The following is a 19,476-nucleotide window of genomic DNA, read 5'->3' as shown; positions in this document are numbered from 1 at the left end:
GCACAGCCGAGTATGTGCTGGGAGACAAGGAACATCCAAAATCCAGGGTTAATGAATGCAATTGTTCTGTAAGCCTGGGATCTGTGATGTCAAAATTTAGAACTTTCATTCATAAACCTTCTTTTTTTTTTTTTAATATATTTTTCCAACCATTACTTTTTCCACAACCATTTTTGGCAACATTACCTATTTCTACCCAGCAATTTATCCACAGATTTTGCAGCATTTTCGTATTGGCCCTCCCACTATATATTGTTTAAGCCAGAGCTTGCAGGCAATCTATTTTTCACTTGACTCTGTTATGACTTCAGTAATATTCCTGTTAGTAGAATGATTATAGCTATTTGCATCGCTCTCCTCTGAAATATTTTCATAATCTGCTGTCTCACTTGACAGCACAGGAGTTAACACAAATATGTAATCTACTCTGAGGAATACAAACTCTCTTTTAGTTATATATAACTATAAAACTGTCGGGGTTTAGTGCTTAGAATGCAGAGACTAAAAATACACTCATTGGGAAAATATTATTTACTGACTTGTCACTTCTAGCTGTTTGCATCTTTATTTGGCCCAAACTTGGTGGTTTGGTAACTGTGTCAGTTACCGGAGAAGACAAAGCCTCCTGTCAGAACATTAAAGCCCAACTTCTGTCAAATTTTTTTTTCTTGGTTTTGGATAGAGTGAGGATGAGTTAAAGGAGAACTATGAGGTGAGTGAAAATCACTTAGCCTCATAGTTCGAGCCGACTTGCGACAATGAAACTCACACGTCGGCTCAATGGATCGGGAAGTGAGCGGACACATACCGTCGCTCGCTCAATTTTCGATCATATCCCTGCAGAGATCCGTGACTGTCAGTCACGGCTCCTTGCGGCGATTCCCCCCTCCCCTGTCCGATCCTCCAGCACTAACTGGAGGAACAGTCCTTTCCCATTCATTGTTGCAGGATGTTGAGGGATGGAGCAGGTATTTAGATTAAACACTAATCCCAGAATTGTAGGACCATATAAAGGGAGTTTCAGTTTTCAGGGTAAAGTATGTATCTAATATTGACGATGCCAATGAACAAACTACACTTAGCAAAACAATTGCCATGTGCAGAAACCATTGGAAATGTTCACCCTAGAATTGCTCTATGAACACTAAACAGCCATATAACCTATTCACCACATTGAATTACATTCTGCGCTCTTGTTGTCCAGCAATTGGCACTGGATAGAGCCAGCCATTTACCAGCGACACCAGACGAACTTAGTGTATGGTGGACATGGTTTCTCTCAGGCTTCTTACATTATTTAGCTTAGGGACTTTATGATAGGATCTCCCTAACATAATTTCTGGTTCTGTGGACCATTGCTTACCAGGTTGGGTTCCCACTTGACCTGTTGTATTGTACAAAAAATGTGGGTGCACAGATGTGAATGCCGAAGATCTTAGCAGAATCCCTCAAAGGTTAAAGAAATAGTTCATTTAATGTGCTTTGTTTTCTACCAGCAATTTTAGTTTTGTGTGGACTGACCTTTATAAATACTAATCGGTTGTGAAAAAAGTCTAGACAGGTAGAACTGTGCTGCAGACACCAGTGGCTTGAAGTGTAGATGTCTGAAGAGACCTATTCTTGATATACAGTTATTAAATATTTGAGGATGCTGTAAAAAGCAATGACACAACCATCGACTGGATAATTGCGGCAGTTGAACAGAGAAGTGAAATCATGTTCTTCATTGAAGGGCACGCTCTCGCTCTCTGAAGATGTTTGCAATATTAGTGTTTTGTCAGTTTACATAGATTTCTGCAATGCGAGATTTTTACCCATCCTGTCTTACTCCTTCTCTAGGGAGGTCGATTCCTGGCGAGGCATTAAATTACAGCGTGGAGACTCTGGCTATATTCGTCCTGGCCCCCGTCATCGTTTTAATAGTTCTTTCCGTCGTGGCCCTTCTGGTCTTCCGGAAGATCCAGCAGCGTCATATGGAGAGGTTGAGTACGAGAGATGCAGAGTACGGCACCATAGACGGGTTGATTGCGTCAAATGTTGGAGACAGCACTCTTGCGGTAAGCTTGGTGCTAAAGATGCTTCTGAACATATATATACGCAGGGCATTCCGTACCCATAAATATATCGGAGCTCTAAAACATCAGGAGCTCAAATACACATGTACACAATGCATAAAAGTTCCCCCCCCCAAATTCTGATTGGTGATTTAGCTGTGGCCTCTACGTAGGCACTGTCCTTTAGGCTGAATTCACACCACTTGCACTTGATTTACAGGGCTATTCACAAAAGGGTGAAGAGTTTGGAGAAGGCGGGAGAAGTGAACAATCTAGGACAAAATAGCTGATTTGGAAAAATGCTCCAATTCAGCTCACTTTCCAAATCGGCTATTTTGGCCTAGATTGTTCACTTCTCCTTCCCTCTCCAAACCCTTCACACTTTTGTGAATGAAAAGGCGTTGATGCCCACTAAGCACACTTTTGTTTACATGCAGTTTTGAAAGTGTGTGTTTCCCAACAGGGAAGATACTTTATTTGTATTTTCTTCTACTGGGGTATGAATGCAGCATGATCCATTTTAATGCAGCCCACTCCCAACTCGTGTTGGTAACAATTGGGCCTACTGAAAACAATGGACTTCAGCTTGTCATTGCCTTGGGCTTCCATTTGAGGAAAGCAGCTCAACACATGTGGTGGGAATGGTACCTTATTGTGAACGAGAAGTGAATGCTTTGCTAAATGCTGTTACTGTATTTATTGAGCTATTCCATTGAATGCAGCATTTTACCCTGAACATCTGGTGGAGTGCTCAGCCAAGATAAATGACTTGTGCATACCCCTCCTTTTGGCATCTATGTATATAAAGCTGCTTTACTAGCCCACTCATACTTGAGTCGGTAAAACCTGTAGTTTTATAAAGTGCTGTTCAAGTGCAGTAATAAAATGTCCCGTTATGGCACCCATCACTGCAGTCTATGCAAAAACATTCCGATTTATTATTATTATACAGGATTTCTATAGCACCAACAGTTTGCGCAGCGCTTTACAATATAAATGAGACATTACAATCCCAATACAATTCAAGACAGGATGGTAAGGAGGGCCCTGCCTGTGAGCGCTTACAATCTAAAAGATTTGTGCATTGGGAGCTCATGGCTGCCACACACTGCAGAAATCTGAAGTGAATGAAATCCAGTTCTCATGTATTGTCCCTGTACACATAGATGCCAACAGGTGGGGCCTGCCGAGCAGCTTTGGGAGCTCTACCACTGGGCAGTTGTTTGACTTTCTTCCGTTGACAGAGGACACCCTCTGGCTTATAGTGTAGGTGGTATTGGAAAGAGATTTTGTTGTCAGATGTATCATTTAAACAAATAATGTTCTTGTAGGATTATATGTGCATTTAACTTATTGATGCATGTATATACCTGTAAAAGCCTTCCTTGTGTAGGCATCCAAGAGGTCTGAGACTTCTGCTGGGCACTGCCATCTTGCATGTGATGTCAGCAACCTTAGCAGACTTGGAGCTATCACTCAAGTGACTCTATATATTCTTCTTCTACACACCTTCCCTGACAACTACATAAAAGTTTAGGTGGGAAAGGGATGGAGGAGCTGGACCTGCACTGACAGTTATTAGACAATACCAGAAGAGGAGAGTGCTATGGGATATGAGCTGGAGGGGACTGTACTAGGGATTTGATCAGTCAAATGTTCTAGTACGTTCAAAGGCGTGTTGCAAGTGAATAAAAAAAACACTTTCTGGCAAGGAAAAGCATTTTAAAATACTTGATATTTCCATCTCTTTACCTGTAATTTCTAAGTTGGTGCTAGGGGTCTCTTTAAACAATAGGTAACATTTTGGGTTCTCAGAGGAAAAAATAATGCCAACCAGGACAGCAAAGCAGCAGAAGCATTGCAGTTATTAAGTAAAGCAGCTTAAACAACTGATTGGTCAGGGTACCGAGCGATTTCCCACATTATATATATATATACACAAGCACTTGGCAAACCAGCAATTTTCCTGTGTAGTTTTGCAGCCCTTAGCTGTCCTGTGAGCTTCCTAATGTTTTCACACCCAGTTTGCCTTTCCTTATGGTCTGTTGAACTGTAAGCTCATTAAAGTAGGTGTTGGCTGTACTCGCTGTGCATAAACTCAGGGACAGACATTTACTAGTCGGCTGGAACCTACTTATGAACTCAGGACTTCTTAAACCCATGAAGCAACACTTTCATTTGCATGACTCTCAGCCTGGCTCACCCTCATATAAAGATATATTTAATAACTTGTCCAAAGCGCAATGACGTGTGTTAACATATACCAAGGTGCCCCTCTGCTATCCTGTCTAGCCCCCATGGGGGAAAAAAATGGAAAATCTAACAAAAGTATTGAAAGTTCAGTTGCTGATGATATGACGCTAAGAACTGTTTTTTTTTTTTTTTTTTAATCAAAGCTTTAGGGCAGGCTTGTGGTACATCAGTACATGCTTGTTCCCTGCTACAAATCACTCTCCTCCATTGGTTTGTAGCTAAGCCATGGAGGTAAATGAAGAACGACTGTTGCTAGCAACTTGTCACAGGCAAGAAAGGCTTCACAATTTCTCTGAGCAACGGAGCTACAAATTGCTGTAAAATTAAGGCCTCGTTCACACCTGAACGTTTTGTAGCGCGTTCTACGCTCGAACAAAACGCTCAAACATCTAAATCCCATTGTATTCAATGGGTCTGGTTCACACCTTGGCGTATTTCAGCCCGTCCCTAACGCGCTACAAAACGGCCCACGCCTGAAAAGGTACAGGTACTACTTTTGGGCCGTTTTTGTTGCGCTTTTCCATTGGGATACAGCCAAGTAGCCCTCGGAAACGTGCGTAAAAAACCGCGCGACAGACGCACATATGCAATACGCCTAGGTGTGAACCGGGCCTAAAGGAGAACTACTGGGAGAATGAAATGCACTTATTGCCATAGTTAGAGCTGACTTGTGGCACTACAGCTGTCACAGGTCGGCTCTATAGATCGAGAACTGAGCGATCACATAACAGTCTTCTCCCTGCATGGAGCTCCCCACAGGGATAACCCTCTCCATTCCTCCAGCGCTGACTGGAGGGACAGACAAGTGAGGGGGTGGGCACAGTTGGCTCTGACTCTAGAGAGGCAGAGGCAACTGTCAATCAGGCAGCAGGGTGAATCCGAACAATATAACAATATGCTGAGTTTTGGGTCACAGAAATGACCTCCTTTGACCCAAAAGAGAACTAAAGCCAAAAAAGGTTTGGCCATTATCTTTTAAAGAAAACGTTTCCTTCAAATAAATCACCCTTCTAACATTGCATGAAAACTCCTGCTTTGCATCCAATGGAGACTGACTAATGGACCTGACTAGGGTTAGCGATTCTTCATACTCTACTTACAGCGGTGGTAACCTGTGGTAGGTGTTTTAAGCCTTTTGTTAGCTTCTAATACTTTGGAACAGTGGAGCAGGTAGCTATCAGGATTTAGTTGCATGACGTTGGGTCGCTTCTACATAGGGTCATTTTTTTGGGCATAAGTCTGTAAGTGCAGGGTCTGTCCCCTTTCACTTTAGTGTTACTATATTACAGGGGCGTCCCAAGGCTGGGTTTCACCCGAAGCGGTTACTGGGTGACACCCCGCTGTGATGCCATCGCGTATGCGCAGCAATCTTATTGATACCTGCCGGTGGCCATCTTGGTGATGGACGCTGGCAGAGAGAGGAGGAGACAGTCGCCCGGCGGGATAAGCTATGGTCCCCTCCTCTCTCCTGAAACTGTCAGGCTCTCGGTCCGTGACCCAGTGCCTTGACTTTTTGGAGGGGGTGACACCCCTCCAATGGTGTCACCCGAGTGCGGGCCGCACCCCCACTTGTGACGCCACTGCTATATTACGTACATTTATTTTTTATTTAACAAATCATTTTAGTGCCAGGAAATGGTCAGCAGAATTTTTATTAAAGAATAATCCACCTTTCTGACCATGTTTCACCTATATTTAGGGTTCTACATGGCACATGGTCAAATTTTCTTGTCCCACACCCTTTGTTTGAACCTGGGGCTGGACAAGCAGTTTACAGGAGCATTGCACACATTGGTGTTTCCCCCCCCCAAAAGGTGGACTATGTCTTTTAGTGATTGCATTTCCTTTGCCTTGGCTTGATGTATTATGTAGCTGGAATTAACATCTCACTTTTGTGATTGCTTATAAAGTGTAGTAGATGTTTTGTTGAGTTCTGGCCAGTATTGCAGATAAAGGATGCAAAGTGCTGCCACCTAGTGGTGTGTTTTGCTTCTCCGAAATCCCGTGGATCAGTAGACACAAACCAAAGACCATACATACTACAAAGATTTGCAAATCATTTGTGATATAGTGCAAGCTCCCTGACCTAGTCAATGACAGACCATGAAGGCTTAGTTCACACCAGAAACTGCATCACAACTGTGCGCGTCTGCGCAGTTGCACTGCGATACGTTTTGATGCGTTTGCACTGCGTTGGATGCGTTTTGATGCAGTTAAAGTAGGATAAAATCACTATTTGTGTACTCACAGGGTTCCTCTCCCTGTTTCTGATAGAGCTTGCACACTGTACTCCTGTTCATTCATGGTTTGACCACACACACTTTATAAGCTTAACAGGTCTTTTACCCATTAGTGAGTGCGCTCTAGCCCTTTTGTTGTATTATTTGCTTGTTTTTAAAGTAGGATAAGCAGTACTTTTTCTGACTGCAGTTGAATCGACTGCAATGGTGTGAATAAGGCACAAGAAAGAACATAGGAAAGCATTGGGATGTGTTTTAACGGCAGCAGTTGAAATAAACGGACTGCATCACAACTGCATATGGTGTGAACAGGCCAGAACAAGCCATGTAGGATGGGAATTTAGACTTTTCGGACTGGGTGCATAATTGTTCTGGGCTAGTGATTTTCTAGATAATGAAACCAGTATGGTAATAACTGCAGTGAGGCCTAGACCTTAATAGACCATGAATACTTTTCAAATGCTGGTATTTAAATGGGGGCAGGCCAAGTTTGCCTGACATTTGCACCTCTTTTGGTTATCAGTTTTTTTTCCCATGTGTTATTAAAAGTCCCAATGTTCCCAATGACTAGTGTTGTGTCTAAAGATGACTTCAGCACCCAGTGTGTTTTCCAGCGAATATGCCCTCCTATGGAGGTGTTCTAACCCCTTTTCCCACCTATCTAATGTTTATATGTATGGTCTACCTGTTTTCACAGCACTGTCCTAGTATCCATTTGCTAAGAAGACTTCAGTGACTTTTAATTCACTTATAACCTTGTATATGAAATATGAACCCTGTGCACTTTTGTTTTTCCTCAGGATCTGCTGGATCACTCGTGTACGTCTGGCAGTGGATCTGGACTACCCTTCCTGGTACAGAGAACAGTGGCCCGCCAGATCACCCTGGCGGAGTGTGTTGGTCAGTAATCATTTTCATTGCTGTGTTGTGCAGCTTATTTACAAAATTTGTAGTAAATGAGAAGTAATTTCTTTTCATTGCCATTAGTCTGATTTTGGCTTTCAGGTCAGACATTAAAATGCTGTGCTTCACAGAGCGCACAACCTTCTTGCTGAACCGCCCCTTTTTTTTTTCCTTTATGGCTTCTGTCTTGTACAAATTAGGATGCAATAAATGGACTCCAGGCAAATAACTATATACATGTTTGCAAGACATAAATGTGAATTAGATTTACCTATGAACAAATGTGTAATATTGCTCTCCTGCTCTTTAGTTTAGACACCTTTTGTCTGACAGCACAGCTTCAGTTTAAGCAGCAGAGCTTGGTCTAGGACCTAACCCCACCACGCTTCTTGAACAATGAGGGATCAGTAGCACATTGATATGTTTCTGCTCTTCCCTACTGTTGCCATGCCCAGGGTTTGTCGCAGGGCGTATTCAGCAGGGTTGTTTAAGTGTGCCATACACTGGTGGAAGTTTTGGACCAGTGTGTGGCTCCACTAGGAACCCCCAAAGCCAATAAGCTGCAGTCACTCTTTGGGTACTATGACGTGGCACACCCTGGACTGTCAGACAATAGCCTAGCGGGGGAGACTGCCCCATACACGTGTCTGGTGTGGATGGGGAGAAAAAAAAAACTCTGTGTATGCTCAGCCTTAAAATGTATGCTACCTGAGGCACATCTAAATAGGGTCAATGCTGGTTGCATAGCTTCTGACCACCCTGGCATCACTTGATTTGTTTTTATTTGAAATGCTGAGGGGTTTGTGACTCCTCTCCAATGTGAATAGAAAACCAGCTGCACTCCTTACCGGAACCTGCAAAAGCAGGTGGGTGCTTGTAGCGCCCACGGACGGCACCGTGTATAACACAAGAATATCAAGTAAGAGTCACCAGCACACCAAAAGTAATTCAGCAAAAGTCCGGTCCCACACCCTTTGGGGCTGGACAAGCAGTTTACAGGAGCATTGCACACACAATTCACTGGTCATAATTGCAATGCTTTGCAGGCTCCAATGCAAAATCTAAATAAATGTATGTTTTGGGTTTTTTTTTCATTAATGTGTATACACTTATACACATGAGCCTGGTGAAGGGGTACCCTTGAGGCCCCGAAAGCGCTTGTTATTGAATGGCAATGTGTCAATAAATGGACTTTTGCTGAATGACTTTTGGTGTGATGGTGACTCTTGATATTCCTCTCCAATGTGTCCTCAACCCCTGCCTTGTCCTGCTGCCATAAGAGAATGTATCTTTTTGCTAGTGTGTATCTTTCCTCTTCATTGTGCTTGGCTACCCTGTGCTCCAGAGTTTGGGCTTCAGTCACCCTTATCCAAAATATACCTGGAGCTTAAACTCTCATCTAAAGTCTCAGGCGACATTTACTTAATGAAGCCAAAACCAATCAATCAGTCAATGCCAGTTGGTTTATGGTCTAAAAACTGATCTGACCCCTGATGGCACCTTAGGTCCCCTATGACTAGACATGGGCCTGCTAGCAAGCTTTTTCATTTGAACCCTAAAGCCGACCCAGAAGTCTAAACTACCAGGAAGACAAAGGCTGTATTATGTTGCCTTAAGGAAGGAAGGTCACCCCCGGGGAGGCAGAGCTAGCACAAAAGGTCTTGTGTGTTCAGGTTTGTATCACTGCTGTATACCTGTGATGGTTTTCCATTGTGTAAAGCGCTGACATTTTAATGAGTGTCAGTTTAAAGCATTCTTGGCTGAATGTTTCGGATTTACCGACATGGAGCGATGATGTAAAATGCATTACCATTCAGTTGCCTTCAGAAGTGTTGGCTCCTGCCAGGAGATTCAATTTACAACGCCGGGTCCCCATTAGCGCTGATTGTCTTTCAGCTGCTCATATTAAAGTCTCAGCTCAGTTTTTTGTTTCGTGTCCAGATCAGGGCAGGTGTACACAGCTCTGAAAGCAGCAGCTTCAGACGGGAAGTAAAACCTATAGACGGCCATACACTTTACAACCCTCGCAAGACTTTTGTCTTGCGAGGGTTCTCGCAAGACTTTTGTCTTGCAAGGGTTGTAAAGTAATTTAAAAAAAAAAAACGTACGATCTGTCCATCTTGGAGGGGCAGATCGTACTTGCGATCATCGCAAGCTCTCCCCGCTGAGGGGCAGGCTTCAGATGACTACAATGCTGAACGGGCAGTGTGCGCATGCGCACACCGGCCCGTTCGGCAGTTATCTCTCGATCATGCTAAAAACCAGCCGAAAATCGTACGCTTCTCGGCTGGCTTTCCAACATGCTCGAAATACAAAAGTCGTGCGACCATACAGTAGAATTTGTCGCACATCTTCCATACACGATTATCATACGATCGCGGGATTTCCTGCGATTCTCGTATGATCGTGCAGTGTATGGGCACCTTATCAGTGACCTGTTAGTGCTATCCAGCAATCACTGCAATTGTGCAAGGGTCAGAAAGACACCTCTCATCTCCGTTGGCAGACAATACATCTTATTCACTCGGTTTAGTTTAAATATAAAAGAATCTTAGTTGAATTTACTGTACCTAATGTAAGTGTAAGATTTGTTCCTCATATGCTCCACATACTTTGTGTTCCATGTTAAAATATGGAAACTTAAAATTTTAAATGAATTTTTTAAATGCTAAAAAATTTATGTAGCTGAATTTGCCTTGGTATCTGCCTCCCTAATCCTCTGCACAGCATTCTAGGAGAAGGGGACCAGCACTAGGAGCCAATCAGGTGTGCTGCAACACACATGTGGCAGTGAGCATGCTGACAGAAGGAGAGAGTATAGTAATTAGAGAAATGAACTAAAGCTGCCCATACACCTTACAACCATCTCATGACTTTCGTTGAGATGCTTGTAAGGTGATTCAAATTCCGTACGAACTGCCCATCTTGGACAGGCAGATCGTACTTGCGATCATGGCAAGTCCTCCCCGCTGAGGAGAGGGCTTGCCTATGAATGCAATGCTGAGCGGGCAGTGTGCGCTTGCGCACACCGGCCCGTGCGGCTTTCGTCTTGCGATCGCGCTACCAACCCCCCCCGAAAATCATGCGATTTTCGCCGGGTTTTCCCGCGTGCTCTTAAGACGAAAGTCGTGTGGCTGTACAGTAAATGTGGTCGCACGCTGCCCATACACCTGCCGATTATCGTACGATCGCGGGATCACCCACGATTATCGTACGATAATCGTCAGGTGTATAGGCACCTTTTAATATGTGTGCCACTGCACCTTCATTATCCAGATGGCACATAGGACGGGAAGTGGGCAATGGGGGCTTGGGATGGTAGGGTGATTTCGACTAGTCTTTGCTTCTGCTGCTGAGTTTAATCTTCCATCAGACTGACTGCATAGAAATACAGATCTTGTATCAGGTAAAGCAGATCACATGTGCTGCCTATTAATATGTGTGCCTGCTTCGTTCAAGAGATTCTGCACTTCAAGCCAAAAAGTGGACCTGTGCATTTGTATTTCAGACCATTCTCTACATTAAGGTTTTTCCACCTACTGGATACTCGCCATCTCCATGGATACTCTCCATAACCAGCCATATGGTTTGTTATGAGCAAAAACAGCATGTTGCCTCTATTACATATATAATAAAACATTATTTTAATAGATAGATGGAAAGATATATCTGGGAACAAGGTTTTTGAAGCACAAAGTACTGATGCTTTATATTAACCTGATTCTTTCCTCATATATGTTAAAATGTCAGTCTATTGTAGAAAACTAAAAAAGAAGGCAATGCCAACATAGAAGACAATTACTGCCAGTCTGTCCTGCTGCCCACACTGACGATCCTCACTGTGTTTAAAAGCTGTAGTTTGCTGACTTATCTTTTATCATGTGACAGTTCCAGAGTCTCGGGTGCTTGGCCTTCCTCTGCATGCTATGATTCTATCTCGACAGCCCCAATATCACTGCGGCCAACTGATGGAATTACAGCGTGCAGATGGGGAGCACGAAGGTCCCTTTTATCAAAGTGACAGGCAAGACATCTCCAAGCTTGTCACCTTGATAAAGGTGTCTCTGGTCTTGTTTCACATGACAAGCCTCCTAAATGGGGTTTGGTACTGTTTCCACCTACTGGATACTGTGTCCCACTAAGCAGAGGAGTGGACCTGAGACAGAACGCAGGGGGTTGCTTGAGAGTTACTATTAACTCTTAAGCAACCAGAAACTACAGTTATCCGGCATTTACTGAGCCCTGTGGGTGCCGGATAGCTGGGAGTTTACTGTATTACGTTTTGTTTCCCTAAAAGTGAACGTGTAGCTACAAGAAGGCCATGAGCTGTTCTCAGACACCTTTTGCTGCAGAAAGCCTAACCTCAGCACTGATGATAGGTAGCTCGAGCACAAGACATTGAGGGGGGGATATAATAACTACCACTGGAAAGAAATGAGGTGACACTTCTTGCAGCAGATATATGATGGCTGCTTATGTTGTCATCTGCCTGTTGTCATTGGCTTTGTAGCTTTCATTTACCACAGGTTTGCTTTAATCAGTGTCAGAGGGTGCATTCAGTGCCCTTGGTCTTCATTCCTTTTCTGTACTTTTTCTACTGAATGTTTTATTGATCATTGCACTAAACCAGAATACAAATTAAATAAAAGGGTGTTTTTTTTTTTTTTTTTTTTTTTTTTTTTATCCATTTCTCTTGTCTACAACGTAAAAAAGTGAAGCTGGCTTTTAGTATTTCTAAAATGGGAAGGAGAAAGCATAATGCTGATGTAAATGTGGATAAACTGGCAAAAATGGACCCGGATTGTGTTTTTTCCTTCCAGCTTTTTGAAAATTGTAGTAAAATCGGATCAAATGAAAGATTTCTGTATACCCCGTGGAGGATTGTGATTACGGCAGAGTGGGATGCTGTCCGGAGGCCTCTGACTGCAGGTGTTAAAAAGGTTCTGCACATGAGCACTGTTGCTAGTTTGCTTTGGGATACTCAAATGGTCAAATACCTTGCACTCAGATGCATTGTTTCAGTATTATCTGCTGTCATGGCAGATACAAAAACACAAATGTCTGTGTACGCTTGGTTTATGCATGATCCTAATAAGTTACTGGAGAGGCCTACAAACTGAAAGCAACGCTGGGCCTAAGATGCAATGGGGTGACTTAATAAAGGCAAATAGGCTGTTCACTTTGCAGGGAAAAGGGAGTTTCCCTTAGCTTCGTGAATGTGCTGAAAACTCGCTTTGCAAAAAATATCCAATCATGTGCAAGTGAGAAAAAAAACAGTATTTTTGCACTTCACCTCTTTTACTAAGCTACGGAGGAATTGCCTTGCAAACTGAACCGCCTATTTGCCTTTACTAAATCAAACCCACCAAATCCACCTCTGCTGTGGGGCCTAACATTACCACCATTTTGTCTGATTTGCCATTTTAATATGATTTTTTTTCCCCCCCTCCCTATAGGTAAGGGTCGTTACGGGGAAGTCTGGCGTGGCCTCTGGCAAGGCGAAAGTGTGGCAGTGAAGATTTTTTCATCGCGGGATGAGAAATCCTGGTTCAGAGAGACGGAATTATACAACACAGTGCTGCTGAGACATGAAAATATTCTAGGTAAGCCATTCATAGCACTTAAGCACACCTCCTTGTACATCACATTCCCTTCCTGCTGCAGACTAGAGGCTTTGCTCTATTAAGTCCATGGCATCCGGAATGCACAGACACATCCTACTGTCTGCTGTAGATGGAATAGGGCCTAGGCTACTGCCAGTGGCAGGGGAATTCTTGGCCAAGCCTTTGAGAGCGCTGTTAAATGATCGGTTTGGGACAGTGCAGATTAAATTAGCAATAGGGCCGTCCTGCATTCTCACCAGATGGCTACAGCGGCCTGGAATGCAGGGCAGCTACTTGTTTTAGTAACTGTTTAATAGCAACTTCTGTTAATGGAAAAATACCACTCTGCAGCTCTGTGGGACTTGGCTACATCAGCCTAGTGTACATGACGATTCCAGTTTAACTTCTTCAAGGAGAGCACAGCCATCTCTAGGACTTGATTTCAGTTGTATGCACCATGCCTTGTTAGAGTTCACATAAGGATATGGTCATTTAAAGGTCCAGTGCTGGCTCACTTATGTACTGTTGCTGGTTTGTTTAAAGCTGAACTACAGGTAATTATAACAGACACAAATAATGCAGGAGATATATAATCCATCTGTTACAAAGCGAATACTGATAACAAGATGCAATGTTAAATCCCAGTCTCCCTAAAAAGAGCATTATTAAAATACTGTATTGGCCCGTCTATATAGAGACTATTGTAGAGACCACCGATTATGGTGTATCAATACGTTTTGTAAAGCTCAAATCATACAAAACTACGAATATTACACTATTTAGTACAAAGTTAATGCAGCTATGTATACATTAATACCTTTTTTTTAATGCAAACAATGCAAGAACCTACATTTTGCTTACCAGCATCTTGCAATGCCGAGCTCACACTGGTAGAGGGAGAAGCAGCACAGGGAGGCAGCCTGGTAGAGGGAGAAGCGGTGCAGGGAGGCAGGCTGGTAGAGGGAGAAGCGGCGCAGGGAGGCAGGCTGGTAGAGGGAGAAGCAGCGCAGGGAGGCAGCCTGGTAGAGGGAGAAGCAGCGCAGGGAAGCAGACTGGTAAAGGGAGAAGCGGCGCAGGGAAGCAGACTGGTAGAGGGAGAAGCGGCGCAGGGAAGCAGCCTGGTAGAGGGAGCCAGCCTGGTAGAGGGAGAAGCAGCGCAGGGAAGCAGACTGGTAGAGGGAGAAGCAGCACAGGAGGCCAATTAGGTGCATTACTAACAGGCAGCATGCTGACAGGAGAGGGCAGAGTGACAAAGATAAGCTCATTTGTTTTTTTTTTTTTACTGAAATGCAGCAGAGAAAAATTAGGTTTCTTGCCTGGCCAGTAGGCTGTGCTGCGTAAATCTCAAAACTGAATGGACAAAAATGCAAACAATTTGGCAGCTCCTATAAATGTATTTTAGTTGCGTGTTAGATGCTTTCCTGGATTCTAGTTTTAAGATGGCAGTCCCTATAAATATATAGCACACTCTAAAAAGAATTGTAATTTTGGTTTAAACTCTATTCTTCCTTTTAATAATGGAGATTAACATGAAGTGACATTTACTTTCGTTGCTGGCTTTCTCATTCCAGACATTTTGTTTTCTTTTCCATCATTGCATGCGGTGTACCTCGCCTGTAAATATGTTTGCATGTTGAGACAGCAGTGCAGCAAAGCAGAGAATTGTTCCTTGCACTGAGATGGGCTGAACAGCTCGTAGCCGGATACACGGCGTCCCCGTAGAGGATCTGCTCAATTGAGTGTATATGCACAGCGCCTGGGGCTTACTTTCTGCATTCCGTATCATTTCAGTTCCTTTTTCTTGGACGGTTTTACAAGCAGATTCTTACTGTCTAGGCAAGCCTCTGTTTTTGCGGCTGGTTCTCACATTTTAATAGCTGGATTATGTTTAACACCATGCGTACCAGTAAACAGGCGGCGAGGAGCCGAATGAGTCTCTACTTGACACATTGCACAATGCTCTGACATTGGCTGTGCTGAGCATCAGAGCTTAGGTGAGGGATTAGCCATGTAAAAGTAAAAGGATGGCTCTATCACGGTTATGTTTTATTGTCAGTTGTTTATGACCACGCTTTGTAAACGTTTCATTCCTTGGCCCGCTGGGGCCCAAGGGGCCTCATGTGGCCCATTGGCATTTATTGGGGCCCCTGCAAGAAGTAGTCAGTGGTTTAGTACTTAGGAAAAATATTCTTTAGACTGGCTTCTAGTAGCTGAATGGTTTGATTCAATCCTTCCACACTATATAACTTTTTCTATGCTATCTATCTCTTTTTATGGGGTTTTTGTTTGGTTTTTTTCCCCTCTGATGTTTTATAATCTTTTATAATAAATATTAAGGATCAAAATCAAATTTTTAAGGGGGCTGTAATGTGGGAACATTGATTTGTAAACGGGCTATAATAGCAGTGATCTCTAGCAGTCTCATGTAACGTGTCTCCAGTCTGACTGTCACTGAAGCATGAACCCAGTCTCCAACAACACTTATGCATGCTCACTATTTTTTTGCAATCGCACCGGACCATGGGCATTGCTGTGCCACACATTCTGGTGCGGGTGATCGCACCGTGGGCTGGAGGCATGGCTGCAGTGCTATTGATTTAAATAGCACCGCCACGCCCCGTCCTGCCCCAGAATGCAGGAGGATTTCATTATGCAATCCAGTGCACTCCAGCCACTAACCATGTTGGCACACACTGGTTTTGGTGTGAATAAGCTCTTCGTGGTGTCAGGGCTTGTTCACACCAAATCCAGTGTGGTCAGTGAAGAGAATGTTTACCTTACAGAATGCTAACCCCAACATTGCTGTCTGTTTCCAGTGGTTACTTGCCTGAGAAGCCAGAGAAAAACCTAAGCTGGTCCCATTCCTCTGGCTGGCTTCTGGACAGTGTTGTTGCCAGAACTAGGCAGGCAAAGACCGGTAGAAGTTGTCTGCCACAGATGAAGGAACCCCTTGGCCTCTCTGGAGGAATCCGGGGGTTCCATACAACCTTGCTTGAGAAAAGCGGCTCCTATAAAAAGGCAAAATGGCTCCGTGGGAACAGTCACCACCCAGGTTCAACTGCACAGAACTGTCTTAAGGGAGGAATAGATCTTCATTTTCCAATTTTTGTTCTGTGGGTGGGTTAGTGAGAAATCTATTATGCAGTAGAGAAAAATGGAGAGATCATCGTATGCAGTGTGACAGGTGCCTCCAATCGAAGGACAGGCAAAATCGAATTACAAATAGTTTGGAAAGTAAAATAGGTCGGATGTTTTTCTTGTGTGTTCAGCTATTTTCCCGCAGTTCAGCTTTAAACCATAATATGAGCCACTTCTTCTTCATTTTATGAGATATGCTCCTTTTTAATTAGCTGGATTTATTTTAGCTTGGACTTCAACATGTTTGTTAAGTGGGCTGCGTTGGACACAGTAGAGTTTTTGACCCATACTAACACCTAAAGCTGCCCATACACCTTACAACCATCGCATGGCTTTCGTTGCGCGATGGTTGTAAGGTGATTAAACGTTCGTATGACCTGCCCATCATGGACAGGCAGATCGTACTTGCGATCATGGCAAGTCCTCCCCGCTGAGGGGAGGGCTTGCAGATAATTGCAATGGTGAGCGGGCAGTGTGCGCTTGCGCACCTCGGGCCGTGCGGCTTTCGTCTTGCGATCGCGCTACCAACTCGCCGAAAATCGTATGACTTTCGGTAGGTTTTCTAGCGTGCTCGTTATACGAAAATGGTGCGACCGTACAGTAAATGCGGTCGCTCGCTGCCCATACACCTTACGATTATCGTATGATTGCGGGATCACGCGCGATTATGGTACGATAATAGTCAGGTGTATGGGCAGCTTTAGACTACTGAAAGTGGCTTTCTTCTGCTTGTGACTTGCGCAGCTGCCTCATAGGCTCTGCCATTCAGCTGTCTTCTGTATTAGAATTGATTGACCCTCATGTGTCTTCTTTTTGTCTGTGAAGGTTTCATCGCTTCGGACATGACATCCAGAAACTCCAGCACTCAGCTGTGGCTGATTACTCACTATCATGAAATGGGATCTCTCTATGATTACTTGCAAGTGACAACCTTGGACACTGTGATGTGCCTTCGGATCGTCTTGTCCATCGCCAGTGGACTGGCACATTTACACGTAGAGATATTTGGCACCCAGGGAAAGCCCGCCATTGCACACCGAGATTTGAAGAGCAAGAACATTCTTGTGAGGAAGAACGGCCAGTGCTGTATAGCAGATCTAGGTAAGCTGGTTTTGTTGCCGTTTGGGATCATTTCAAATTCACAAGGTGTTTAATAAAGTAGACCGGTCATTGGAGAAGCATGAAAAGTGCCATTGCTGACCACTTCTAGAAATACTAATATGCCCTTATTTAAGGGCAAACAAAAGGCTGAAGCATTTGGAAGGGAAAGTAGGAAACTGCAAATACTCATAGACTAAGAAGGTAAAATGTAATCCATGTTTGCCACAAGGGATTCAAGATGAATATAAAGCATGGCCCATGCAGTGGAGCTCCTGAACATTGCAAGTGTTAAATGTCTAAGGGACACATAAAAAGCAACTTATACATACCTTATATCTCGCTCCCACAGGTTTGCTACCAGCTTCACTGCCCACCGAAGCCGATTCTCTTCCCCTGCTCCGCTGGTCGCAGGCATTCATTCAATGCACATCCAACTGACCTGCATTGCAAGTGAGGATGCTGTGGGCTTTCTCGCTGTTCATCTAAAGCAGCGGTTCTCAACCGGTGTAACCTCAGGACCCACATTTGTCCTTGGTCATTAAGTTGTGACCCAAGTCGTACTTCAATGGAATGCGCGGCATTGCAGTATCGGCCCTTTGGGTGCAGGCGATCGGACTGTGGGTGGGAGGTTCGTTTGGGGTGTCATTCAAATCAATGGCAACGCAACACACAACACAGGTGCGATTGCATGGTACAGTGCATTAATCGCGTGTGATTAACACACTGTACTTGAGTGAACGGACCCTCAAAAACACTCAAACACTCACACACTCACATACACACTCCAAAAAATTATAATTTTTTTTTTTTCTCGCTACCATATGAGAACTGTAATGGATCTTCAGCCTTGTGTCCAGTGCGGGCTGCTGTGCTGTAATGGATCCATATGTGCATTGCTTGTACAGCTCCCTTGCTTGCCCTGTAGAGGTGCCAGAATGTGACATCAGTCCAGGAACTTCTACAGGGCACAGGTGGGAGCTGTAAGCAATGCACATGTGGATGGAGCTCCCTTATGGCAATACTTCCAGCCCATCCCACCTCCAGCTGACACGCAGGGCCATATTTTGAATGGCTGCTTGGCACAAGAACTGACAGTGCTGCTAGGGGGAGGCTGAGGAGTCTCTCACCTGGAAAGAAGGCATGTCGCGACCCACCAGTTGAGAACCAAGGATCTAAAGCATCCTTAGGAAACCCTAAACCAATGGGTGCTCTAATATGTAAATATCAGCTTTTATGGTGCTTGGCCCCAACTCCTCCTGTGCGTAGTGTTTGACTTATTCCCTATGTGATGGGCAGCCTTTCTGCCTGTGGTGATGCACAAAGTTGCCATTTGTTAGAGGGCCTAGGCCAGTGGTGGTGAACCTTGGCACTCCAGCTGTGCCAAAACTACAAATCCCAAAATGCATCTGCCTCTGGGAGTTATGTCTGTGGCTGTCAGAGCCTTGCAATGCCTCATGGGACTTGTAGTTCCAAAACTGCTGGAGTGCCAAAGTTGCCACCACTGGCCTAGGCTTTAGGGCATTTGGGATTCTATAAATGGAAAATGAGATATTCTGGTACCACTGGAAGCCTGCACTGACATGCTACTACCAGTTCAGGGGCCAACATTTTAGTACAGAGTTCCTTTTAGGTTGGGGTTTTGTATTGGTGATGGTCACCAGTATAGCCCACACTGAAAGAAGGTCTGACTTATCGTCTTTATTACTTTGCCTAACCCTAAGGCTTTAAACATTGTGCTTTTTGTCTATTGGTTTTAATTCCAGTGATGTCCAGAAGATGGCAGCCTACATCGTCCTGTACAACAAGCACATTTCATGTAATTCTTTATTAAAAGCCTAAACCTGGGTTTTATATTGCCAATAAATAGCTTCATTTTATGACATTGATAATAATAGTCATGATTATCATTATTCTCACTGTGTTTTTACAGCAGATTACACAGTAGTTTGGAAAAAAAAATGGATTGTAGTACATTACACCTGAAATATTATTTTAAAAAGGGGTGAAGTTCTAGGAATGGGGTGCCACTGTGCCCCCATCCTGCACTACTGACATAAACCTCCCCCTAGCTGCAAAATAGGAAGACCTCCTTAGGTCTTGCTTTCCATTGCGTGAATGGAATGTGGAGAAGTCTTCCAGGAGCTAGCAAGGGAGAGTTTTAGGTAGCAGTGGCAGGGATTCCAA

General features: G+C 44.0%; 1 protein-coding gene across 2 annotated transcripts in view; it reads left to right on the top strand.

Moving 5' to 3' along the window:
• Positions 1–19,476, top strand: part of ACVR1 (activin A receptor type 1) — a 77,600-nt gene that overhangs the window by 52,088 nt on the left and 6,036 nt on the right. For both annotated transcript variants that reach the window (XM_018553159.1, XM_018553160.1), the window contains exons 4-7: positions 1,840–2,057; positions 7,348–7,447; positions 12,907–13,053; positions 17,017–17,292. In XM_018553159.1, coding sequence (XP_018408661.1) covers positions 1,840–2,057; positions 7,348–7,447; positions 12,907–13,053; positions 17,017–17,292 — 741 coding nt within the window. The remainder of the gene's footprint in view (positions 1–1,839; positions 2,058–7,347; positions 7,448–12,906; positions 13,054–17,016; positions 17,293–19,476) is intronic.

Source organism: Nanorana parkeri, unplaced genomic scaffold, assembly GCF_000935625.1.
Source record: "Nanorana parkeri isolate BGI_ZX_2015 unplaced genomic scaffold, ASM93562v1 scaffold112, whole genome shotgun sequence".
In the NCBI taxonomy this organism is placed as follows: Eukaryota; Metazoa; Chordata; class Amphibia; order Anura; family Dicroglossidae; genus Nanorana; species Nanorana parkeri.
This window is presented reverse-complemented; position numbering and strand designations above follow the sequence as displayed.